The sequence below is a fragment of the Furipterus horrens genome, unplaced genomic scaffold (genome assembly GCF_987537825.1).
Source record: "Furipterus horrens unplaced genomic scaffold, mFurHor1.1.pri manual_scaffold_2, whole genome shotgun sequence".
NCBI lineage: Eukaryota > Metazoa > Chordata > Mammalia > Chiroptera > Furipteridae > Furipterus > Furipterus horrens.
This window is the reverse complement of record NW_028327172.1, coordinates 30,421,892-30,449,125: the sequence shown is the minus strand read 5'-3', so window position 1 is coordinate 30,449,125 and position 27,234 is coordinate 30,421,892. Positions and strand designations below refer to the sequence as shown.

The following is a 27,234-nucleotide window of genomic DNA, read 5'->3' as shown; positions in this document are numbered from 1 at the left end:
GGATCCAAGGGAAAGACGGAGTCAATACAGCTTGGCTTCAGGTGCGCTGCAGGAGTTGCCGGTGTTGACTACAACGTCAAACCGCCTTAGGGACTCCGGCTCCGGATTTTCTGTCGGGGTTTACTCCCTTAGCCTTTCCCCTGAAGAGGTATGCCGCAAGGCAGCGGAGGTTTTTTGGAATCAGAGTTTTCCTTCTCTGATGTGCCCTGACTGGAAGATCGAACCAGCGACACTTAGCTCGCAGGCCAATGCTCAATCCACTGAGCCAAACCAGCCAGGGTGGTAGAAAGAAATCAGAGTATAGCGGATGTAAACCATTAGCAACAAGGTAATTATAATCTTCTATCCTTAGGCCATAGCATAGCATTACATGGCATAAATGCCTAGTGTATGTTGATTGACTTAATGAGATAAACTTTTCTCCCCCCCTGAGATAGGAAGTCTTTTTCTAGGTCAAGAGTCACCTGTAAGGCAGGTCTGCCCAGTGTGGCAGATGTAGACAGCGCAACACCCCAGAAAGGTGTCAGTGATGTTATCTGTTTAAAATGAGAACTGTGAAGTTGGATTTTCCAGCAGATTTTGACAGCTACCAAGTGTCAGTGCAGTCACCATCCTCACAGTCCTTGTGGATGCTGGAGCTGAGCATTGAAGGATGGGTATGAGTTTCTAGGTATTCAGGAATGGCAGAAGGGCAGTTACAAATGCTGGGTGGGCCGGTAAAGGTTAGAGATGAAAGCTTTGGAGGTTGGCAATGTCATTAGGAGTCTTGGGTGCTTCACTTTTCCTGAAGACCTTGCACTTGAATGAATGAATGAATGAACGAATGAATGATGAGTTTTTCATGTAGGCAATGGGATTTTCATGTAGGCAACGAGGGTAAAGAGGCTTAAAGCAGGTTTCGTTTCCACTGTGGAGGTTGATTCCTTAAGGTGCATCTAAGATGCTTGGCCTTGGAAGCTGGAGAAAACAGCTTTGCCCCAGGGATGCAAACCATCCTGAAGCGTGAAGGAATGCACTGCACTAAAGGGAGAAGAACAAGGTCTGTGAGGGGAATGCTAGATGTGTCTCACGGAAGCAGTGAGGGCTTTTCAGCACATACACCCACATCCCCGTGAACTGCAGGCCACAGTGCATTGTTGAATATTTTAATTATGTAAGCAGTTTTTAAAATATGCATTTTAGGAATTGTTATACATCTGAATCTGAATCCTTGGGAATTTGCTCTATGAATCTCAGTTTTAAATAAGTTTCCAGACAATTCTACTGCAGGCATTCTGTGGACAAGCATGTGGGAGTCACTGTGAGCAATTTCTAGCTATTCCTTATGCTGTCTCTCAGAAGGCCGGAGAGAGAAAAGAGTCATCCAACCAGGGCTGGAAGGTAGGCCAAGGCTCATGAAAACCCTCCAGAAATCCCCCAGCACCTGCTACAAGGCCCCTGTACTGATTAGGATACAGATTAGGCTGCTGACACAAGGACCAGCAGAACAGGGGCTTAGACCAGGGGAAAGTTTACCTCTCTCATGCAGCAGTTTGAATGTAGGTAGTGCAGAGTTTGCAGCCTAACTGGGTCAGGGGACTAGGCTCTTCTGTATGGTGGCCCTGGGATCTCTAGGGTATTGCCCTCTGCGCATAGTTCAAGGCGGTTCACTTAGCCAGCAGGAATGAGAACAGAATGGAGAGCATGCTCCTCTCCTCTTAATGTGATTTTCCCTTGGGCCCTTGTGGCCAGATCTGGGCCACATGGTCACACCTAGCTGCAGGGAAGGTGGCCTTTATTCTGGGTGGCCATGTGTCCTACTAAGATTCCATTACTAAAGGAAGGAGGGCAGAGTGCACCTTGGGGGACAGCTGACTTTTTCTGTCTGCATTAGTCTTTCTGATCTTTGCTGAGAGTCGTGGGCTCCTCTCTGGGCCTGTGAGTGTGAATTCCTAGAGAATTAATTTTTATTTCACAAATCTTGGTGAGGAGTTGGTTGGGGGAGAAATACCCCTTCAGGAAAATTATTGAAAGCTTGGCTGCAGAAGCTGACTTCCCTGGAAGTTTTCACCTAAAACCCCTCCAAGCAAGAAAGAGCTTTGGCTGGAGCCAATCTAAGTATTGACTGACACAGTTTAAATATGCTTGTGCTTCGTGAACATGACCTTTGCATAAAAGTGAAGGAGATAGATTATTTGTGGATGAGTGGAGGCGGAGGAGCTAGCATTTGCTGAGGGTATGCTTTTTTTGTGTTAACTGCTTTCTATATAGGTTAGTACATTATCCATCCAGCAGACCTGAACTTCAAACCTGGATCTATTGCTTATTGGCAGTTGGTTTAACTATTTTTTTTCCTGAGGGACTTAGGCTAGAATTACAAAGAAACATCCTTGGTTTTAGGGTGAGAGTGCAGAGAGAAGGAATCAAGTTGGGTTATTTTAGTCTCAGTGTTCTCATCTTTCAGATGGGAGTTCTCATGGCACCTGTCAAGACTGATGCACAGTTTCTAATCTCATTGAACCCCTTATATTGTCCTATGATCTGGAGAGCCTGTTTTCATTCATATGATGATTCAAATTCAAAGAGACATCTGTGGAACTATAGACAATGCCAGTGACATGTTATCAAGTGAAGTGACAGGAAGCTTTCTCTGTGGCTTAGAGGGATTCTTGGGGCTTATGTTAGAGGACTGTTTTCTTATGGACAGTTTCAGCTAGGGATGTACTGTATTTATTTGTTGCTCACATAACAGACCAATACAGGTATCTCTGGATAGTCATCTCCCCTGGGCATCTCTTCTTTTAGTGGAAAGTTAGAGACCCAACCTTCTTTCACTTGTCATTCTGTCCTCTTCATTCTGTGCTCAGGATTGCTCTGAGGGGTGTCTTCATTCCACCAACCAGGAAGAGAAGGATTGCAGGGAGGAGGTTTAGGGACAAATCTGGAAGCAGCAAACAATAATTCCTATTTTAACATTATTGATAGCTTCTGTGACTTTTAGTGAAACGGTCTATAACAGATCCAATTTTTGTTATAGGCTAATTGATATAAACAAGAGTTAAATTCCTGTGGCATCTCATCAAAGTTATAGTGAGAGGACACTGAACAAGGACCTGCTGTATATCAATCAGTTGGTTTCTTCTGTTTCATTTTGTTGGCTGGGATTCCAGCACATGGCCATACCTAAGAGTGAGAGAGGCTAAGATATGGGTCTAGCTCTGTGCCAACAAGAAAAGTATGTGGTCTTGGTGAGAAGCTAGCAGTCTCTTTCATGCTGAGTTTATATGAATTATCTTTCTTACTTTTGAAAACAGCATCTTCCCTGTGGGGAGAGTGGCGTGGTTGTGAAAGATAAACTTTGCTTAGTGACTTCCATATGTGGTGATGGGCACAATACAGTAAAGCATATGAGGTCTTCATGCCACACAGTGCCAACAGTCTTGGTATGTCTTTGCTGATACCACCAACTTTGTGTCCTTCACAACATCCCAGATACTGTGTCATGGAGCAGAAAGATGATTGTTAATATGGTATTAAATCTTGGATCCATCACTTAGTCAGATCTTAGTTATCTAGGTCCGATCACTTTATATCTTCGAACGTTTGTTTCTTTATATATAAATGAGGTATAATATCTTCCCTATGGGCTTATTTTGAAGATTTGAGATAATGTCTGGCACACAGTAGGCACTCAATAATAAATAATTGGTGGTTGTTGTTATTATTATTAAGCTACTGTGCTTTCTGTTTGTCAGCCCAAAAGGCATGGGTTAAATTTTTCTTAATGACTTTGTTTTACTTTGCATGTTCTGTTCTTGTAATAGCTATTAAAATCATTCAGATTTGAAACCTGATCTCTACATTTAACTTGCAAACGCTGCAGACTCAGAAAAGAACTAATGTTAGTAGTAGTAATAATAATAATATCTGTCCTTACCTTTTTCACTAATGAGCCATTTGCTTAGCTCTTTTCCAAGGCTTAGAATAGAGGCCTTGTGCCTACTGATGTCATGTTTGAGATGGCTGGAGCTATGTGCTTTATGGAACTATTTTGGGGTTCCTCTTCCCCGGTAATTGGTTATTGCCCTCTGCATGCCCTCAGGCCTCCCCTGCTCTCAGACACCTACCCGATCTCAGGATGGGAGAACCCTTAATTTCGTTCTCTTGCTGTCTTTATCCCTTTCTTATATATTTTTTCCCAGAAAGTCTCTACCAGTTAGTTTTAGTGGCTCGTCTTCTAGCTGTTTTTTTTTAAGGTTTTACTTTTCTGCAACTGTGTGACAGGTGGAAAGTGGATTTGACTGCTGGAATGAGGGTGACTTTATGGCTACCCTTGATTTATTGTAAGAATGATCCAGTGCCGGAGGGAGATGAGGAGAGGCCATTAACCAAGGTCTTCTTGAGAAAAAATACATTCGAGAGCGAATGTCTAGAGGATCCAGTCTCTCCTTTTTCCCAAGTATGAAAAGAAAAATGTTACAGACTTTTCCATTGAGATGTCAACCACTGGTATAGCCTCTTGGGCTCTGCCTTTTGGATAAGCAAACAGTATTTTATTTTACAACATTTTTCGTCTAATTTTAGACTTGAAGGAAGTTGCAAAAATGGTACAGAGAGTTCTTGTATGTCCCTCACCTAGTTTCCTCTAACGTTAACATCTCGCATAACCATGGAAACGTTAAAAAAGCAGGAAATTAAGATTGTGGTGGGACTCTGAACCAAATTACACATCTTATTTTAATTTTACCAGTTTCCCCACTTTTTTTCTTTTTTTTCCTGTTGCAAGATCCTGTCCAGGATAGCACATTGCGTTTAGTTACTATTTCCCCTTAATCTCCAAAATGTGACAATTCCTCTGACTTTCTTTGTCTTTCATGACTGACACTATTGAATAATGACCAGTTATATTACAGAATGTCCCTCAATTTGAGTTTCTGACATTTTCCTGTGATTAAATTATGCATTTTAGGGGTCATGTTAACCTTGATCACTTGCTTCAAGTGGAGCCTGGCAGTTTTCTTCACTGTAAAATTTTATTTTTCTTTTTGTAATTAAAGGAAGCAGTAATTTATAGAGGTCTTTTTTAAGCCTTCAGAGGCTACCTTTGAATCATTGAAATGACAAGGTGTGTTGCTGTTGACCTGTTTATGGAAGAAGGACTAGGATAGGGAGGTACACGCCGTCTTATATTAACCCCGTTGCTCTCCCCAACCTCGTTCTTCACCTCACTTATCTAACTTCCTTATGGCTTAAGTAGGCCGGCAGAATTTTGGCTTACATTTAATTGTAAGGTCTGTTAAAGGACATTCTTAGCATGAAAAACAGTGTTTCTAGGCCAACTGGGAAAGGGAGGAACTCTTCTTAAGAATGCATTTTCAAGGTAGGCAGGGATATATTTTATGTAACTGTGAAATTCCTGATATGGAAAGAAATTACTTCATTATCTTTTAGGTGACTTGACTTTTGAAGTTTTTTTGGCATTTGAAAGCAATTGCCCAACAAACTCTCCAGTTGCAGCGGAAGTTTTAGTCACAGTTTCAGACTCTAAGAACTTAGAGTAAGTCTCTGATCTCCTTGTTGGCATTCTTTTCCAAGAGCAGAAAAGCATAACCCTGAAATGCCCCTAATATCCAGTGAATTTCACCTCCAGTCCAACCTGCACATTTCAACAGCCATATTCATAAGACCTACATACCGATAGTGTGGCCTGCAGACCCCCAGAGGTTTTTTTTAAAAAAAACTTTTTCTATTACAGTTGTTCCACTTTTCCCCTCATTGCTCCCCCCCCCCCCCGTCTCCCACAGTCAATTCCCATGCCATTGTCCATGTCCATGGGTCATTTATACTAGTTCCTTGACTAGATCCTTCCCCTTCATACCCCACTTCTCGCCTTCTCCCCTCCTCCCAGGTCACTGAAAAGTCTGCTCCTTTTCTACATGCCCTTGGTTCAATTTTGCATGTTGTTTGTGTTGTTCATTAGTTTCCTGTATTAGGTGATATCATATGGTATTTGTCTTTTGTTGCCTGGCTTATTTCACTAAGCATAATTCTCTCCAGTTCCATCCATGTTGTCGCAAGTGGCAGGAGTTCCTTCTTTCTTTCTGCTGCATAGTATTCCATTGTGTAAATGTACCACAGTTTTTTGATCCACTCATCTACAGATGGGCACTAAGGCTATTTCCAGCACTTGGCTATTGTAAACAGTGCTGCTATGAACATAGGGGTGCATAAGTTCTTTTGAATTGGTGTTTCAGGACTCTTTGGGTATAATCCTAGTAATAGAATTGCTGGTTCAAAAGGCAGTTCCATTTTTGAGGAAATTCCATACTGTTTTCTATAGTGGCTGCACCAGTTTGCATTCCCACCAGCAGTGCACTAGGGTTCCCATTTCTCCACATCCTGGACAGCACTTATTGTTTGTTGATTTGTTGATGATGGCCATTCTAACAGCTGTAAAGTGGTATCTCATTGTGGTTTTTATTTGCATCTCTGATAAGTAGTGATGTTGAGCCTTCTTTCTTGTGTCTATGGACCTTCTGTATGTCCTCTTTGGAGAAGTGTTTGTTTAGGTCCTTTGTCCATTTTTTAATTGGGTTGTCTGTCTTCTTGGTGTTGAGTTGTATCGGTTCTTGATATATATTTTGGAGATCAATCCCTTGTCTGAGATATCACTGGCATATATGTTTTCCCATACGGTTGGCTCCCTTTTCATCTTGCTGATGTTTTCTTTTGCTGAGCAGAAACTCTTAAGTAGTCCCATTTGTTTATTTTTTCCTTTACCTTGCCTTAGGAGATGTATTGGTGAAAATATTACCATGTGGGATATCTGAAATTTTCCTGCCTATGTTTTCCTCTAGGACTTTTATGGTGTCATGGTTGACATTTAAGTCTTTGGTCCATTTTGAGTTTATTCTGGTGTGTGGTGTAAGTTGGTGGTCTAGTTTCATTTTTTTGCATGTCCCTGTCTAGTTATACCAGCACCATTTGTGGAAGAGGCTCTTCCCACTTCATTTTATGTTCCTTCCCTCTTTGTCAAATATTAGTTGACCATATAGACCTGGGTTTATTTCTGGGCTCTCTATTTTGTTCTACTGATCTATATTTCTGTTCTTATGCCAGTACTATGCTGTTTTGATTACAGTGGCTTTGTAGTATAGTTTGATATCAGGTATTATGAATCCTCCTACTGTGATCTTCTTCCTCAAGATTGCTGTGGCTATTCAAGGTCTTTTTTGGTTCTATATAAATATTTGAAGTACTTGTTCTAGGTTACCGGTATTTTAGTAGGGATTGCATTAAATCTGTAAATTGCTTTGGGCAGTATGGACATTTTAATGATGTTGATTCTTTCCATCCATGAACATGGTATATGCTTCCATTTATTTGTGTCTTCCTTAATTTATTTCTTTAGTGTTATGTAGTTTTCTGAGTACAGGTCTTTTACCTCCTTGGTTAAGTTTACTTCTAAGTACTTTATTTTTCTTGTTGCTATAGTAAATGGGATTTTTTTCTAGTGTCTATCTCTGATTATTGTTGGTGTACAGAAATGCTGTCAATTTCTGAATATTGACTCTGTACCCTGATGTTTTGTCAAATTCACTTATCAGGTTGAGTAGTTTTTTTGTGGAGTCTATAGGGTTTTCTATGTCCACTATCATGTCATCTGCAAATAATGACAGTTTTACTTCCTCTTTTCCAATTTGGATGCCTTTTATTTCTCTTTCTTGTCTAATTTCTGTACCTAGAACTTCCAAGACTATGTAGAACAGGAATGGAGAGAGTGGACATCCTTGTCTTGCTCCTGATCTTAGGGGGAGTGCTTTCAGTTTTTGCCCATTGAGTATGATGTTGGCTTCAGGTTTCTTGTATGTGGTCTTTATTATGTTGAGGTATGCTCCCTCTGTTCCCATTTAGCTGAGTGTTTTAATCATAAATGGGTGTTGTTCTTTACCAAATTCCTTTTCAGCATCTATTGATATGATCATGTGAGTTTAGTCTTTCATTTTGCTTATGTGGTGTATTACGTTTATTGATATGTGAAAATTAAACCATCCTTGCATTCCTGGGATGAAACCCACTTGATTATGTTGTATGATCTTTTAAAGGTGTTGCTGGATTCAGTTTGCCAATATTTTGTTGAGGATTTTAGCATCTATGTTCATCAGCAATATTGGCCTGTAGTTTTCTTTCTTTGTTGTTTCTTGACCTGGTTTTGGAATTAGGGTAGTACTGGCTTCATAGAAAGAGTTTGGGAGTCTTCCCTCTTCTTGGATTTTTTGGAATAGTTTGAGAAGGATAGGCGTTAGTTCTTCCCTAAATGTTTTGTAAAATTTGCCTGTGAAGCCATCCGGTCCAGGACTCTTGTGTGCTGGGAGTTTTTTGATTACTGCTTCAATTACACTAGTTGTTATTGGTCTGTTCAGACTTTCTGTTTCTTCTTGATTCAGTGTTGGAAGGTTATATGTTTCCAGAAGTTTGTTCATTTCATCCAGGTTGTCAAATTTCATTTCATGTAGTTGTTCATAGTAATTTCTTACAATCCTTTGTATTTCTGTGGTATTGGTTGTGATATCTCTTCTTTTGTTTCTGATTTTGCTTATTTGGGTCCTCTCTCTTTTTTTTCTTGATGAGCCTGGTTAAAAGCTTGTTGATTTTGTTTATCTTTTCAAAGAATCAGCTTCTGGTTTTATTGATCTTTTGAATTGTTTGTTTAGTCTCTATGTCATTTAATTATGCCCTGATCATGATTATTTCCTTCCTTGTAGTTGCTCTGGGCTTTGTTTTTTGTTTTTCCTCTAGTGCTTGTAGCTGTAGGGGTTAGATTTTTTATTTCAGAGTCTTCTGTCCTTGTTAGATAGGCCTGTGTTGCTATCAACTTCTCTCTCAGGACTGCCTTTGCTGTGTCCCATAGGTTTTGGACTGTTGTATGTTCATTATCATTTGTTTCCAGAAACTTTTTGACTTCTTCCTTGATGTCATTGTTAACCCATTCATTATGTAGTAGCATGTTATTTGTACTCCATGAATTTGAATGTTTTTGAGTTTTTTCCTTGAGGTTGGCTTCCAGTTTTAAGCCATTGCGATCTGAGAAGATGCTTAATATAATTTCAATTTTCTTGAATTTGTTGAGGTTTGTGTTGTATCCTACCATGTGGTCTATCTTTGAAAATGTTCCATGTGCATTTGAGAAGAATATACATTTTGCTTCTTTGGGGTGAAAGGTTCTGTATATATCAATTAAGTCCATTTCATCTAGATTGTTGCTCAGTGTCACAATATCCTTCTTGTTTCTGTGCTTGGAAGATCTGTTTATTTGTTGACAATGGGTGTTAAAGTCTCCTACTGTGAGTGCGTTGCTCTCGATATCCTTCTTGAAGTCCTTCAAGATTTTCCTTATGTATTTGGGTACTCCTATGTTGGGTGCATATATGTTTACAAGGGTTATATCTTCTTGATGGACTTTTCCCTTAAGTATTGTGAAATGTCCTTCTTTGTCTCTTTTTATGACCTTTGTTGTAAAATCTGTGTTGTCTTGTGTAAGTATTGCTACCCCAGATTCTTTTTCATGTCCATTTGCTTGAAATATTTTTTTCCATACCTTCAGTCTGTGTAGATCTTTTGTTCTGAGGTGGATCTCTTATAGACAGCATGTATGTGGACCATGCTTTCTGATCCATTCAGCTACCCTATGTCTTTTGATTGGTGCATTTAATCCATTTACATTTAAGGTTATTATTGATAGGTACTTATTCATTGTCATTTTTTGCCTTTGCACCTTTGTTCCTCTCTGTCTCTCTCTGTTTCTTCATCTTCTTAAAGCAGATCCTTTAGCATCTCTTGCAATGCTGGTTTAGAAGAGCTGTCTTCTTTTAGCCTTCTCTTGTTTGGAAAACTATTTATTTTACCTTCCATTTTGAATGGGAGCCTTGCTGGGTAGAGTAGTCTCGGTTCTAAGCCTTTGTTTTTCATTGCTTGAAATATTTTTTACCATTCCCTTCAGGATTATAGTGTTTCTGTTGAGAAATCAGCTGGTAGCCTTATTGGAGTTTCCTTGTATGTTAGTAGCTGTTTCTGTCCTGCTGCTTTTAATATTCTTTCTTTGTCCTTAAGTTTTGCCATTTTAAATTATGATGTGTTTTCAAGTGGGCCTGTTTGGGTTCATCTTCATTCTCTGTGCTTCCTGGACTTGTGTGACTTTCTCTCTCACCAAGTTAGGGAAGTTTTCTGTCATTACTTTTCCAAACAGGTTTTCTATCCCTTGCTTCTTTTCCTTCCTTCTGGTATTCCTATGATATGGATATTATTTCATTTTATGTTGTCCTTCAGCTCTTGTAAAACCCCTTCCTTCTCTTTCAGTCTTTTTTCATTTTGTTGCACTGTCTGGGAATTTTTTTCTATGTTGTCCTCCAGCTTGCTGACCCAAACTTCTGCTTCCTCTAGCCTGCTTTTGATTCCTTTGACCATGTTCTTCAATTCAGAAATTGTATTCTTCATTTCCTCCTGGCTCTTATTGATAGTTTCTATATCCTTTTAATGCTGGTGTAGTTCTCAGTAAGTTCCTTGTAGCTTCCCTGGAGTTTCTTGTAGTTTTCTTTGAGCTTGCTGAGCTCATTGAGCTTCCCTATAATCATTATTTTGAATCCCATGTCTGATAGTTTGCTTTCTTCTATTTCACTTTGCACTCTTTCTGGGGAATTCCTCCTTTCCTTTTAATGGGGTGTTGTTTCTTTGTCTCCCCATTTTTGTTACTCCTCTTGTTTGTTTCTCCTTCTTAGATTGATCTGCTTTGAGTTTCTCTCTGTTGTGACCTTCTGTGGTAGGATTCAGTGGTGCAGTCTCCTTGACCTCCTGAACTTGATGCTCTTGGGATTCCCTTTATGCTGTTTATTTGTGCTATCTGGTTATACTTGGGTTTTGATTGTTGTTGTGTTGCTCTTTGGTGTGTCCTTCCCTCTAGCTAGCCAAATGAGAGTCACTGGTCCCACGGCATCTTGTATGCTGTTACAAAGTTGCACTTTTTTTACTTCCTGGATCTCCCCCTGGTGGCATCAGATCCGTCCCCGTCTGGGCCTAGGAAGCCTGTTCAAGACTGCCAGAGATCTACTGCCTTTGTCTGTCTCCTTTAGTTTTTAATCTATCTAGTAGAGGTTTAATAATTATTTTTGGAATAAATGAATGAGTACATTAATGAAGCTCTGGTTTTTATTAACAGCAATAAATTATATATGGCACATCTCACAGCTTATTGTGATACATCAAACTACTTTGACATTGAAATAGAAAATCATTGTAAAAATTAAAGATTCCTCGTCAAAGCAACATTAAAATAATGATGATAATAATAGTTGGCATTTATTGAGTTTTTATAACAATCTAGTTATGATATGTACTTTACATACAATATACCTTTCACTATATGTTTTAGTGAGAGCTCAAGTGTTCTTAACAGAAGCAGCCAGGAATCACTAGACTGTTTCCTAAGGCAGTTATGCTCAGATTCCAATACTGTGGAACCATCAGCACCATGGACAGAGGCAGGCTCTACCTGGGCTCTGTTCAGAGTGTTAGATATTTCCAGCTTAGGGTGACTATCCTTTCTCAATGCACCTCTTCCATGATATTAGCCTTCCTAGTGACTCTTAAGTTTGGGTGGTAGTTTCAGTTATGGATGGGGGAGTCTGTATTGCTGCTCATAGCTTTTCATATGAGAGAGTTTGGTTTAGGCATAATTGTCCTGGCCTTGTCTTTAGTCAAGTCATTTGACTTGGTTTCTTCACTTGCTAAATGAAGATAATGATAGTTCCCATTCATAGGATTGTTCTGAGAATTCACTGAACTATTGTGCAAAGTACTTATCAAGCTGGCATATGGTGAGAACTTGATAAATGTTAGTAATTTTTATGAATAGTATATTATTTAAATGGTGTTCTTACTAAATTACTGTCTTGATGAGGAACTTTTATTTGCTACTAGAGTGGTTCTCAACTTCAATGTCAAATCAGTTTGATGTATCACAGTGAGCTATGAGATGTGCTGTATATAATTTATTACTGTTAATAAAAACCAGAGATTTAATAATGTATTCATTTATTCCATAAATAATAATCAAGTGTCTACTATATTTAAGGCCCCCCAAATGCAATGATTTACAAAAATATACATGGTTGTATGTATATTCAAGGAGCTTGCAGTCAGTGGGAGAGGCAGACCTTAATGAAATGAGTGAAATATATAAATAGAAGCAGGAAAGTGAGATCATCCCATGAAAAATCCTGGGTGGTAGAGGAGTGCTCATGTAGTGAAGTCTTCCTAGGAGGTTATATTTAAGGTGAGCAAAGGATGTGTAGAAGTTCACTAGGTAAAGAATGGGATTAAGAGTGTTCTAGGTGTCAGGGGTGGAATGTGCAAGTGTGTTGTGGTGTGAGGGAGTGTCATATGTTTGAAGCTTTGAAAGCGGGTTGATATGCAGAGAACAGAACGGAGAGTTCCCAAACTGAAGCTGGAAAGATGGGCAAGGGCTAGAGCATGTGGGTTCTTGGTGGCCATGTTTAAGAATTCTAGTCTTAAGCTCTATAGCAATGAGAAGTCATTGATGGGGATTGTAAGCTTGAAGGAGGGAGGTAGCTGGAAGGATTGGACATGGTTGGGTTTTTGTCTTAAAAAGTTGACTTTGGATTGGAGGGGATCAGAGTGGATGCAGGTAGACCAGTTTGGATAGTATGCAACTGCTAGTAAGAGATGGTGGTGGTTTCGAGAAGGGTGGTAGTGGTAGAGAAGGTGAGGAATAAAAGGATAGAGTAGATAACCTAGGAATCAAAGCAGTAGGACTTGCTAATGGGCTGCACTTCAACCCCAGGGGAGAGAAAAGGGTCAGAGGCAATGTTCAGTTTTCTAGCTTTCATTTTGATATGGAATATGATGGATGAGGAATGGGTTTTGGAGAAAAGATCAGGAGTTATATCTTTAAAAAAACATGTTTATTGATTTGAGAGAGAGAGAGAAAGAGAGAGAGAGAGAGAGAGAGAGAGATGAGAGAGAAACATTGATTAGCTGCCTCCTACACATGTCCTGATCAGTGGTTGAACCCCCAACCTTTTGGTAAACAGGATGATGTTCCATCAAGTCACACCAGCCAGGGCAGGAGTTATGTCTTGAGTTTACAGAAATTGAAGGATCCAAGTGAAGTTGTTGAGTAGACAGTTGGCTATACAAGTATACAGCTCAGAGGACAAGTCTAAACTGGAGATAATAAATTTGTGATTCACTTATTGAAGAAAGTACCTCAAGAGAGTGGAGTCAGAGTACATTTGAGCACTGATTTGACATGCTTTCTGAGAGGAGGGAGAAAGGACCAGAGTTAGAAGTAATGTACCAAGAATTTTGACACCTATGCGAGTGTTGCGTGCCTGTGAACATGCTTATTGGTCTTAACAGGAAATGGTCTGAGAAATACAAAGCTGTAGGATAAGGGCTACATGTCAGAGATTGGTTCTGTATTAGCCCCTTCTGTGTGTTTCCCAGCTCCTCAGCCCTCCTCTTTGTATGCATGCTATTCATATCTGTTCCTTTTTTCTGTTTCCTGAGAGTGCCAGGCACATTTATTATTTCATGGCCTTCCTTCCATTTCCCCCTCTTGAAGCACCTTCCTTATCCCTCTCCCTCTATCTAAATAGTTCTGTTACAGCTACCTCCTTTTGGAAACTTTCCTGGATTGCAATTCAAGAATGGATTCCCCCCCGCCCCCCTTTCTTTAAAGGTCAGGCTTGTAATGCTCTCTGTTTTTCTGTTATTTTTGTTTTACCTCATCAAGTGATATAATGTTATGTAAATTCCTTGAAGGAAGACATGTATACCAAAGGTTTTTAACTACTCAGTGCTTGCTACTTACTTAACACTTAGTGGTACCTCTTGTATGTGTGGTTTTCAATCTTGCTTTCACAGTATGCAAGCCTGGCTTAGCCTTGAGAAAAGGGGCCTTTAACTAGTCGTCATCCAGATTTGTGCTCTAAAGGAGTAAGTGACTTTAATTTTTAGTGAGAGAATATGTATTAAGTGATATTGGAAACTGTAAGGATAAAGAGGAAGCTGTGTGTAAGAAAGATCTCTTGTTATAGTAAGTGAAAAAAAGTGTAGAACAGTGAGGCTACAGTGCTACCATCTGTGTTAGAAAGGTGGGGCAAAGCCCTGGCTGCTGTGGCTCAGTGGATTGAGCATCGGCCTGTGAGCAAAGTGTCACTGGTTCGATTCCCAGTCAGGGCACATTACTAGGTTGCACGTCAAATCCCCAGTTGGGGACGAAAGTGAGAGGCAACCACACAGTGATGTTTCTCTTCCTCTCTTTCTCCTTTCCCTCTCTCTAAAAATAAAATAAACAAACAAATAAATAAATAATTAAAAAAAAAAGAAAGGTGGGGCAAAAAAGAAATATATTCATATTACTTTTATAGCAGAAACACCGCTGCAGAAAGGACAGTCTATCAGATTATGTGGAAACACTTGGACAGCTTTATACCAAAAATGAAATTCAACAAGGACCATATACCTTTCACAAAAATTAACTCAAAATGGATCATAAACCTGAATGTAAATTGCAAAACTATAAAATTTCTAGAAGAAAACGTAGAAAATCTATATGACCTTGGGTTTGGTGATGAGTTTTTATATATTATACCAAGAGTATGATTTACAAAAGAAAAATTGATAGATTGGACTTTACTAAAACTAAAACCTTCTGCTCTGCAAAAATCATTAAGAGAATGAAAAAACAACTCATGGATTAGAGAAATATTTGTAAAGCAGATATCTGGTAAGGGAGTTATATTTAAAACATACAAAAAACTCTTAGAACTCAACAGTAAGTAAACAAACAACCCAATTTAAAAATGGGTAAAAGATCTGAACAGGCACTTCACCAAAGAACATACATAAATGACAAACATATAAAAAGATGCACATTATTTATTATTAAGGAAATACAAATTTAATAATAGATACTGTTACAGAACCCCTGGGCTGCTCAAATTGAAACAAACCCATGGGCTGTTTGGTTAGGGGCCCGATTGCCCGCCGCCTAAATTATAACTTTCAATACCAGAGTTTACTGAAAAGAAAAAGAATTGTTTATTTAACAGTTATATAGATTTAATTATTTGCGGATTTCTGCTGTTAAGTCTTATGTTCTTTAAAACACCCATAAACACATATCCTTTCCTCCCCCTACCAAACGAGGCTAGTTTTAGAAAAGTTAGAGATACTGTTTCCCTACTTTTTAAACACAGTTCAGCTTTACCAGTAGCTGCCAATCATTCAATTCTGATTGGGTAGATCTTGTCTGTGTTATGGGGTCCGCCAGCTTTTAATCCAGAACCTCATGGATTCTTAGCCTTCTTATAAACTACATGGTTAGTCCTTTGTAATTCACATGGAGAGCCTTCTTTTTCAAAGCAGCAAGGTATATCCCTTCCTTAAAACTCCATCATCAGTTTCCCTTAAAATGTCTGTTGCTTACTTTTAAATCCCTGACTGCATCCTGTGGCAAAGTGAGTGTGGCAACCAGTTCTAACCATCTACCGAACCTCACCTCACGCAGGCCCTGTGTGCTTTTTCCATACCATCCCCCAGTCCAAAACCCCTCCCATCTACCTGAGGCCTTGGGTGCATTAAAGCCATTTTGCATAACAAAGACACCGGCCCCTAGCCTCAGGCATGTGAAGGCATCCTGAAAGCTGCTTCCTTCTCCCCATCCCCCAGCCTGCAAGCTCTGGGGGTTTTTGGACACCCCTGTTTCTGTAACAATACCATTACATACTTAGGTTACATGATTAGAAGGGCTAAAAAAAAAAACAAAAACAAAAAACCAAAATACAACGGACAATACCAATTGCTGGTGAGGCTGCAGAGCAAATCTCATTTATTGCTGGTGGGAATGTAATATCCATACAGCCACTTTGGAAGACAGTTTGACATTTTTTTCCAAGCTAAATGTAGTCTTACTATACAAGCCAATAATCGCACTAGTAGAAATTTACCCAGTTTATTTGAAAACATTTTTTTGCACAAACCTGCACACAAATATTATTAAGCAGCTTTATACATAATCACCCCCAAACAGGAAGTGACCAAAATATACATCAACAGGTCAATGAGTAAGTTAACTTTGGCATGCTATTCAATGATTTAAAAAGGAGTGAACTTTCAAGCCACTCAGAGATGTGAATGAATCCTATATGCACTTGGGGATTTCCTACCAAAGAGGACAGTAGGAAAGAGAAGCGGGGAGGGGTAATTTCATGGTAGAAAACCTGACAAACACTACCTTGGTCAGACAGGTTAACACCAAGATTAATGTCAACACTGTTGTGGATTGTATGCAACCGATATAATGTTATGACAATGACACTTGACCTCTATGGCTGTCCTTCCAAAAACCTACAACCCAACTCTAAGCGTGAGAAAAACAGACAAATCCCAACTGGGGAAATTCTTTGTAGAATGCCTTATCTGTACTTCTCAAAATCCTCAAAATCATAAAAAAAAAAAAAAAAAAAAGAAAAAGAAAATTGTGATCTATCACAACTACAAGGAGTCTTAACGAGATTTTATAACTCAATCCATTATGGTGTCCTGGATGAGATTGTAGAACAGTAAAAGGATTCTAGATTAAAAACTAAGGTAATCTGACTAAAGTATTGTCTTTAGTTAATAATAATGTATTAGTGTTGGTTTATTAACTGTGATAATTGTACCGTATGAATGTGAGATGTTAATAATAGGGAAAATGACTGTGGCGTATTTGAGAATTCTCTGTACTACTTTTGCAATTTTTCTGAAAAGCTAAAACCATTCCAAAAAAGTTTTATTAACAAAGCATTGCAGGGATAACCCATGAAACTAGTAACAGTGGTTGCTTATGAGGGGCACTGGGTTCTGGGAAAACGGAATACAGGATGGGAGGAAAATTTTTCACTGAGCATCTTAAAGATACGTTAGTTTTGGACCATGGAGAGAAAAATTTTAATAAAGTGAAGACAACCAAAAACCTTATATTTTTTGTTTGGGAACAATAATATTCCTTGTTTTAAAGTCTTTAATAAAACTCAGTAAGATGTGTAGAAAGTGCTCTATGTGTGTTGGCCATAACTACAACTCCTGTTATTATTTTGGTTCATATTTCTTAAGTCTTGATATTTAGAAACATCTTAATTTGAGTTCCTGGACATCTGAAGCTGTACCCTAGGCTTAAGGTAAGATGTAGTTTTGTGACTCTAAGCTTCATTCCCTCTGCTGGTTGGCTTAATAAATATTAATATTCCACTGTATTTGGAGGGCTTTACAGTCAAAACCTAATGAGCCATTTTCTTTTTTGTTTTAGTAAACTAGCTCATTGTTGGTTGCTTTCATTTTAAATTTCTTCTCCCAATTAAATTTTTTTTCTATCTTAACTTTCCAAAGTTCCATGTTTTTTCTCCTGACTCTCAGTATCTGGGGAAGTTAGACACAGCCTTTATTTACTTCAGTAAGAATAGCAAGGCTACACTCATGCTTTTTAAGGCTGTAATGGAACTGTTTTGAACAGGTGTAGAAAACCTTATTTTTACATTTCATTTAACAGGGAATATTTTATTTTCAACAACAGAGGCAGTTTGTAATTGCTGTCACCATTGATCTCTACCTTTGCTAAGAGGGTTGAATGCAGAACTAATATGTAAGTTTACAGCTGGAAATAAAATCACCAGGTAAAGTCTGAACAAAGGAAAGGGGAAGACAGAGAAATACCTCTTCCTGACAAAAGGCAGCATCACACCTTGGTGAGGCTGTTCCTTTCCATGTATGCAGAAAGAAATAGGAAGGACAATCATGGTTACTAGTTATAATTGCAAATAATCACAAATGTTATGTCATTTATTCCCTCAGAAGACACTTGTGAAGAGTAGAAGCTTAAAAAAATGATGTGTCTTGTTTCCATTCTGATGAAGTGGCTGAGGCAGGGCTTGAACACAGGTCAGCTGGACTCTGAAGCCCCTTGTCTACCAGGCATATTTTTTCTTCTGGTTTATTCTTTTCCTACTATGCCATATTGCTCTGAAGGAAGGAAAAAGATGTTGGGAGTAATGGAAGTTTGTTCAGGTAAATTAGGACATCCCTTTAACTCAGTCAAATAACTCTGTAGGCTGGAAGAGAATTGGGGGCTAGAAACCCAATAAGATAACCTTATTTAAAAAGGACCATTGAGGTGATCACTTCCTTGAAGGTTGAGGCCAAAGTGTTGGGACTTGACACAAAGATCAATGGATCAGTGCAAAAGGTACCAGTGTCTTGCTTTGATGTTTATTTCTTTTCTTTTCCTCTTAAATCCTCACCTGAGGATATGTTTAATGATTTTAGAGAGGGAGAAAGAGAAAGAAAGAGGGAGTGAATCAGGAAGGGAAGTTGGGAGGCAGGGTAAGGGAGAGACAGAGAAACATTGGTGTGCGAAACATCTATTGGCTGCCTCCCCTTCGTGCTCTGACCGGGGATGGAACGTGCAGCTGTTTGGTGTACTGGACGACACTCCAACCAACTGAGCCACCTGGGCAGAGCTGGTATTCATTTATTTAAATAGCTACAGTAATTTATGCATTAAAAATATATTATTTATTGATATTGTTTAGGGTTTATTATTTGGGCAGAACTCCATTTTTAATATTAGAAAAACATGCATACTTATAAGTCTGTGGGGATGTACACAGAAAATTGGCACTTTGAGGTTTGATCATTTGGCCAATGACCTCAGGCATTTAGTAGAGGCATATCTAAATTATAGTTTCCATTTTTCAAGGTAAAACCAGGTATATGTGAAGTTAGAGTGTCCCAGTTTCTATTGATGTGTAACAAACTATGCCCAAATTTATTATGCTGGCAGATTCTGTGGGTCAGGAATTTGGATGGCATCCAGAGGGATAGCTTGTCTATATTCCACAGTGTTTGTGGTTTCAGCTGGGAGAACCATCTGGAGGTGTATTCACTCAGATGTCTGGTTCTTACTGGTGGTTGGCTGGGATATCAGTTGGAGCTGTCAATCAGATCACCTACATGCAGCTTCCCTAGTCTGGCTTAGGCTTCCTTACAGCATGGTGGTCTCAGGGTAGTCAGACTTCTTACAGTGACTAAGGGCTACAAGCTCAAGTATTCTGGCAAACAAGATAGAAAATGTATTATACTTAATGATCCTGCCTTAGAAGTCACCTAAATTCAAAGTGAGGGGCATAGATTCCACATTTCAGTTGGAAGAATGTCAAGATTACATTGCAGAACAGTGGGTAAGATGGGAAATGATGTTGTGGGTATTTTTGGAAAGTACCATTTGCCAAACAGAATATTAGTTCATACAAGGCAAATTATCGGTCATACATAGGACAGGATGTGACTGTATTCATGCCTTCTGCCATTGCTTTCTATTTATAGTCTAGCAATAGCTTTGTGTCCATGGTTACTTCTCAGTTTTTGCCTTTTCCTCAGTTCCGTGTTCCTGTACCTCTCCTTAATGAGTCAAGGGAGTCTATTGAATAACCTCCCAGTCTAAGAACTGCTAAATCTAAGAAACTCTAAATCTCTGTGGGTTATTATCGTTAAAGATTTATTTTTGTTTAGTCCCAGCTCAGTGTTAGTCTGTGTGAGGAATGGTGTCTGCTTCATTTAGTTACTTAAGGACCCAGGTTTTATTTCATTTAGTGACACCACCACGCATAAGGCCTCAGGATCCTCTACTATTAAACTCTTTGCAATTGGCCTGGATAAGGCATAGCCTCTCTGGCCATCGTCATGTTCATGTTTTGTTGGTGACAGCTAGTCATGTCTTGTGTGTGTCCAGGGAGAAGGGTGGGGCGTGAACATCAGCTACGTCAGCTCCATCAGCTCCATCTACCATCTCCCATCCTCTCTGTTCCAGGCTGTGAAGGAGCCTGGCACCTGAGTGTTGTCAGAAGAGTCAAGGATGGAATGAAACTAACTGACCAACCAATTATTCAGTTTCTTTTCAAGTTTATCAGTTTGCAGAGTAATAGAGGAATTTAGATGTGAGCTGAACTTTGGAGATTATTTAGTTCTGATGTTTCAGACTATTTTTGTAATTGGATCTCTTATTCAAATGAGATGTTACGGAAAACTCCAATTTATAGAACAGATGAGAGTGAAGCCTCTCTCCTGCCCTATCCTTTTTCCTGCCTTAGACTTTCAGGCCCTTCTGAGGAATTCCAGGGCATTGTGGGTCAGATCTACTCACTTTTTTAACAGGAAAAGCTGAAGCACAGAGAGGCCGAGGCATATTTGCCAAAGATTTCATGGATGCTTGTATATAGGTTTAAAGTTGAAATCAAGTCTTGGTATACTGGGACCATTGCTCTATGCATTCACTTAAAAATTGTTCCATTGCTCCCACATTCCCCACAGTATGCATAGTCCATGAGGCCTCGACCTGACGTAGGGCACAGTACCTCCTCCTGGTGTTCTTGGTGCCTTCTCTGTATTATCCCAGCAGTGGGCAGTCCTGTTGATTCTGGATGGGGTCTGCCTAGCACTTAAGCAAGGGCTTAGGTTTAACAACATTTAGGTATGGAAATACTGGTAGAATTTAATATGAAAACACTTGTGACAGATGATGGGAAGGTCAGTGTAAGTGTTAGGATACATGCATAGTTGTGCACAGCCCAGAGAAGTGTTTATTTGTGGCTGCTGTATTTAAGGGGAAATTGATTCATTTTGTCATCCCTAGAGCATGGGGGCCAATGTGGGGAAGCATCTGAAAAGAGGAATAAGGCAGAATCCTCATCCAGGGTGGTCTCATAGTCTAGATGGGGGACAGAAGTATGAAGGAAGATGCTGGGAAAGCTTGGTCTGTTGTTTTCAAGTATTGGCAGGATGAACAGGCTCTTCTGGGAGCGCAGGCAGTTCATTGGAACATCACACATGGCTGAGGTCCAAGGCTAAGGGGAGAAGTGCTGCTCACGCAGTCTGGCTGGTGATTTGATCCCTTATGCAGCTTCTCCCCCTCCCCCAATCCCGAGAAGACCCTAAAGCACTTGAGGCCTGAAGAGAGAGGACTGGTCAAGTCATAGAAGTCACTAGACACTTGCTTTCAGTCACTTCCAGGGCTGTTCCATTCCCTGGTGGCACCACAGGGCTCTGACTTATAGTATCAAGATTTTGCCTCCCTCATGGTGACCAGCTGCCAGGAAGTAAAGCAATACCTGGTGTGCTCCACTGCGGTGCTTCTTAAACTCTAACGTGCACATGAATCATCTAGGGGTCTTATTAAAATGCAGAATCTGATTTATGTAGGTCTTGGTGGGGGCCCTGGAATTAGAATTTCCATAGGTGATGATGGTGCTCAACTATGGAACATAACTTGAATGACAAGGCTTTGCTGCAAATCCCAAATCTTCCTTTCAGACTATATCCAAAGCCATCAGGCCACTTGACCACCTCTCTCCAAGTTTCTCTTAGGTCTCAGACACACATCTCTATTAGTAGAGGTTTACTGCTTGGAAATATTGCATTATTCCCCTTCCAGCACTCATGAAACAGTTTTATCCAGATAAAACTCAGCCATCTTAATGCCTGTGTCAGTTCTAAGACCAATTCAGCAATCATCTACATTAAAAAAATAAATAAAAAACACATCATCCTGCCCTGGCTCGGTGGCTCAGTTGGTTGGAGCATTGTTCCTTACATCAAAAGGTTGCGAGTTTGATTCCCGGTCAGGGCAGGTATGGGAAGCAACCAATCGATGTTTCTTGATTTCTCCCCATGCTCCTTTCTTCCTCTCTGACTAACATCAATAAACATACCCTCCAGTGAGGATTTAAAAAAACAAACAAAAAATCTCCATGTCATCCTGGTTTTCATCTAAGTTGTTTATCATACAGCGCTTTTTGAATATATGTATGATGCTATCAGAAACTTTACTCAAAGACACAAGTATCCATCTGCCTAAAGATAGAGAATATTTTTTTTCTTGTAGCTGTATACTTGTGATTACCCCACGGTGACCACTTTAATGCTTTGTAAAGTGATCTTTAACATATCTGTTTGTGCAGATGATATAATACTGTATATAGAGAACCCTAAAGATTCCACCCCAAAACTGCGAGAACTGATAAATGAATTCAGTAAAGTAGCAGGATGCAAAATAAATATCCAGAAATCAGTTGCATTTTTATACACTACTAATGATCAATTAGAAAGAGAAACTAAGAAAACAATCTCATTTACTATTGTAACAAAACAAAAATAAATAAAGTGGATGACGGGGGTAAAAGAGGGTAAAGGGGGATAAATGGTGATGGAAGGAGATGTGACTTTGGGTGGTGAACACAGTACAATATATAGATGATGTGTTGTATAATTGTATACCTGAAACCTATGTATAATTTTATTTAACCAATGTCACTTGTTCACTGAGGCCATAACCCCAGGAATAATGATTAAATCTGGTGAGATGTATCTGCCTCTTCTTGTTTTTTTTATTTTTTTATTTTATTTTTATTTTGGTTTTTCAATTACAGTTGTCCCCTTTTCCCCTAATTTCTCTCCCCCACCCAACCCACCCCCTCTCCCGCAATCATATCCCTCCCCGTTGTCCATGTCCATGAGTCTTTTATACAGGCTCTTTAATTAAACCCTTCCCTTACTTATCCCCCTTCTCTCCCCCTCCCCTCCCTCCTATTGACTGCTATTCTGCTCTTTGTTCTATTTAGTTCCTTTGTTTGTGTTGTTCTTTAGTTTCCTGTATTAGGTGATATCATATGGTATTTTTCTTTCTTTGCCTGGCTTATTTCACTAAGCATAATTCTCTCTAGTTCCATCCATGTTGTTGCAAATGGCAGGAGTTCCTTCTTTCTTTCTGCTACATAGTATTCCATTGTGTAAATGTACCACAGTTCTTTGATCCACTCATCTACAGATGGGCACTTAGGTTGTTTCCAGCACTTAGCTATTGTAAACAGTGTTGCAATGAACATAGGGGTGCATAAGTTCTTTTGAATTGGTGTTTCAAAATTCTTCGGGTATAATCCTAGTAGTGGAGTCGCTGGTTCAAAAGGCAGTTCCATTTTTAATCTTTTGAGGTAATTCCATACTGTTCTCCATAGTGGCTGCACCAGTCTGCATTCCCACCAACAGTGCAGTAGGGTTCCCGTTTCTCCACATCCTCGCCAGCACTTGTTGCTTGTTGATTTGTTGATGATGGCCATTCTGATTGGTGTAAAATGGTATCTCATTGTGGTTTTTATTTGCATCTCCCTGATGGCTAATGATGTTGAGCATTTTTTCATGTGTCTATGGACCTTCTGTATGTCCTCTTCGGAGAAGTGTTTGTTCAAGTCCCTTGCCCATTTTTTAATTGGGTTGTTTGTTTTCTTGATGTTGAGTCGTATCAGCTCTTTATATATTTTGGAAATCAGTCCCCTGTCTGTGATGTCATTGGCAAATATGTTTTCCCATATGGTTGGTTTCCTTTTCATCTTGCTGATGTTTTCTTTTGCTGAGCAGAAACTCTTCAGTTTGATGTGCTTTTTATGGAGAGACAGATATTTTATTTCATTTTCCATTAGCCTCAGAGTATCTTGAGAACAAGATCTCTATTTAAATCCTTTTTTAGTCCTTCATTATGTGTTCAGTAGCATCTTGAATACATTAATGATTGACCAGATAATCTCTATAGTCTTTTTTGACCTTTGAAATTCTGATTGTTTGATTCTTCTAATGTTCTAGTTGCTTAGGAGAAATTTGGAGGATTCTCTTAAAATGGATGTCTTCTATGTTAAGGGATTTCTTGTTTTGCAGTCTTATAAAATATGTATTATATTTATTATTACTAATAAGTATGTATGTGGGCCCAGGAACCCGCTGCAATAGTGTAAGTATTTGGAGTTGGAAAATGTAATTATATAATATGTAATGTAATAAAATCATAGAGTCACACACACACACAAAGTTTAAGTAACCTCCTCAGTTTATGACCTCGGGCCTGATTCTTTGCCTCGTGCAATTGCGATAGGTCAGAGGCTGGTCTTGACCCTGCTTCCCCTTGTACTGCTCCCTTGGGAAGATCCCTGTGAGAGATGAGCAAGAGAGATGCCTTTTTCTTTTTTTCTAACGTGAGATTTGGGAATCATGAATAATAGAGGCTGAGTTTCATGATACATTCATTTCACTTCTCATAGAAGGTGAATTTTGTGTTTTAGCTTAAATACAGTCAGGTTGGTGGGGTCAGGCCAGCTCGACAAATGAAAGGAGAAGCAGTAAGTCCTTCCAAGTCTGGCGTTGACCCGGTTCTCTGTGTAGGCGAGTCATTTCTGTATTGTTCATATGAATGAGTTGCTGGGAGATAGTGCTAGTTGAGACCATCTTTGCTACTTCGACATCCTGCCTTTGAGATGGGCAGAGAACTGGTAGAAAGGACACAGGCCGTCAAATGAAGACCTGAGTTTAAATCCTGACTTGGGTATGCAGATCAATTCCAGAATCTCAGTTTTTCACTAATGAAAAAGGGGGTAATAATATCAGTCTTGTAGCTTTTTGTGGGTGATGAATTAGACAGTGTATGTTAAAAGCCCAGTGCAATGCCTGACATTTCCTGACAGATGAGGTGCCCTGATGAAGACACTTGTCTTCAGGAGAGACACTGGAGACTAGTGGGGTCTGCTTCCCGTGAGAGCCTCAGAACTGCTATGTGTCTGAGGAGTGTCCCAAAGCATTTTGTGACTGAAGTGCAGACCACTGTGGTGGTACTAAGAGTTTTTCATGGATCTGGAACATGATAACAATCTGGGGAAAGAAAAAAACTCAATTCCATGTTTTATTTGATGATGATTTGAAATTCTGGTTCATACGTGAGTAGTTTCAATGTTTCCTACCCTGCTTATCTAGGAATAGTTGTCCACTTACAGCTTTCCGTGCAGGGGGATGTTAGAAAAAAGCTTTACTAATCTCTTTACTCTCTTCACTCTGACAGTTTAATCCCTGATATCCACCATGACTTCTGTTTTTCTTTAATTCTTGAAAAAGTAAAAGTGGCAGTCATAAACATAACAATAAATCCATTCCAGGTGAATAGCCTTTTTTTAGACAATAGAAAGAGGGTTCTGAACTGCTTTCAAGTATTTAAGACACACTGCCCAGTGCTTTGCTAATTAGTTTGTGGCCAGTCACCTTGCAACAAATCAATTAATGTCCATATCAGAGGCTCAGTGTGTCACCTTAAGGGCCCTCAGGGGAACTGGGTTCCATGTGGTACAGTTGATTTTGGGTTGTGGCCCTTTGTGCTGTGTTTCAGTAAGTTTAGATTCTGAGAAACCTAGTGGTAAGCTGCTAAGTAGCGAGGACTGATGATGCCTGTAATGTACAGGAGAAGAAAACAAATCTTTGTTGCTTCCCATGCAGCTATTTTGAACTGGAGAGCAGTGGTCTGAGGGATGAGATTCGGTATCATTATATACATAACGGGAAGCCCAGAACGGAGGCACTTCCATACCGGATGGCAGATGGACAGTGGCACAAGGTCGCTCTGTCAGTCAGCGCCTCTCACCTCCTCCTTCACGTCGACTGCAACAGGTATGTCTTTGCCTTTGGATCTTTTGTGATCTGCCCTTGAAATCGAGTCACTGGGAAGGGGGAGAAATCAGGCCCCTCTAAGCCTTGCTGGGAAACAAAATCCAGAGACTCTAATTGTAATTTAACCTACCTAATGGGCCACTAAGTGTGTTGAAATGACCAACTGTAAAACGCTAAGAAAACAATTCATTAGGATGAAACAGTATCCTGTGATTATGAACAAATGTACAAAAGGTTGATTGGAGACTGGGGAATATTAAGTGCCCCCCAGTGCACTCCAGGCACTGTCTGAAATTCCACGGAGCTGTGGTCAGAGTTAACTATGATATATTGTTGTTCAGTTCATTGCACTTGGAAGCGAATAAGCCAGTCTACCTTAGAATGAATCCAAGAAACTCGTGCTACTGAAGCATCTAATTCTATTTCACTTCAACAGGCACAGCGTGACTTAAATATCTTTTCCAAATGGAGACTTTTAAGAGGCTGATTTTGAATCTTTTGGAATTGATACCATCCATTCTCTGTGGAGGAATGAGCCTTTTAGCTTGTTGGAGGTTGACAGGGCTATTTGTGAGGTCTGAGGAGTTTCACAGGAGGTGGTGGGTTGGGGCGTGAAGGCGATACTGGTCCCCAAGTCTGTCGTTGGAGTCAGGTTTACTGCCAGCTGAAAAAAGGAGACTCTCAGTCTCAGTTGGATCATTTGTATCTGGACAGCTGGGTAATGGTGGTCAAGGGGCATATTTTGATCTCACCACAACCCATTGAAAATCCTATGGGAAGTGATCTGAGTCCTATTACAGAGAAATTTTTGCATTGCAAGCACTGTCCATGAATTGTTTGTTCTCATTAACATTAACATCAAAGTGAAAATGACTGTTCAGCCACAGGACTTGCTCCCTTGGGTCCAGAATAAAGAACAGGCATGTTGGGGACAGCCTCCCTTCTGGAACCTGAGAGAAGGAAGGATAATCCAAGGTCAATCAGCTCCAGACTACATTTCTGTTGATGAGATATTTAATGTGCTCACCACCCTAGCTCTGTAGTCTCTTTTGGAAGAGGACCTGGATGGGCAAAGAACAGAAACTAGTGTCAGTCTTAAGGGAGGTTCTGCCATGTTGAAGTGAGTCATGGTCCATTTTGATGTCTTCTATTTAATGTAATTTCTGGGTTTCTGAAGAATTGTCCAGATATAATATGTGTGCATGGACAGAGTATCCATAGAAACCACTGGCTTTCTACCCTGCAGTCCTGGGCTTGGCAGCTGAAATAAAGCCAGCCTCAAGCTGCTGTCTTCATGTATTTTATCCTTCACGAACTGATTGCCTCTTTAAGTTATGCCTCCTTTAGTTCTCTAGAATTTAAGGCTTTCAGGTAGCACTCTTGCTCCCTCAGCCACCAACCATATGCTCCCCAATGGGAAAGCAGAGGAAGGAGGCACTGCTCTTTTATTGCTATGCAATTTTTTGCTTCCTGCATCCAAAAGTTTCAACTTTCCCCCCCTCAATGCTTTTTTGTCTGGAGAAGAGAAAAAGAGGAGAAAGGATATGTCTTTGCTAATTTAATGTTTTATGACTTCACAAATTCTCTGGTCCCTGTGAGATCTTCTCCCATCCTCAGCCACTTTTCGCTGTGTTAATTTGGGCAAGTTAATTTTCTTTGCATTTC

The 27,234-nt window shown here is 39.7% G+C and overlaps 1 protein-coding gene across 2 annotated transcripts in view; it reads left to right on the top strand.

Annotated features, from left to right (window-relative positions):
• NELL1 (neural EGFL like 1) overlaps positions 1-27,234 on the top strand; it is a 755,205-nt gene that overhangs the window by 86,254 nt on the left and 641,717 nt on the right. For both annotated transcript variants that reach the window (XM_090263151.1, XM_090263150.1), the window contains one exon: positions 25,399-25,569. In XM_090263151.1, coding sequence (XP_090119277.1) covers positions 25,399-25,569 — 171 coding nt within the window. The remainder of the gene's footprint in view (positions 1-25,398; positions 25,570-27,234) is intronic.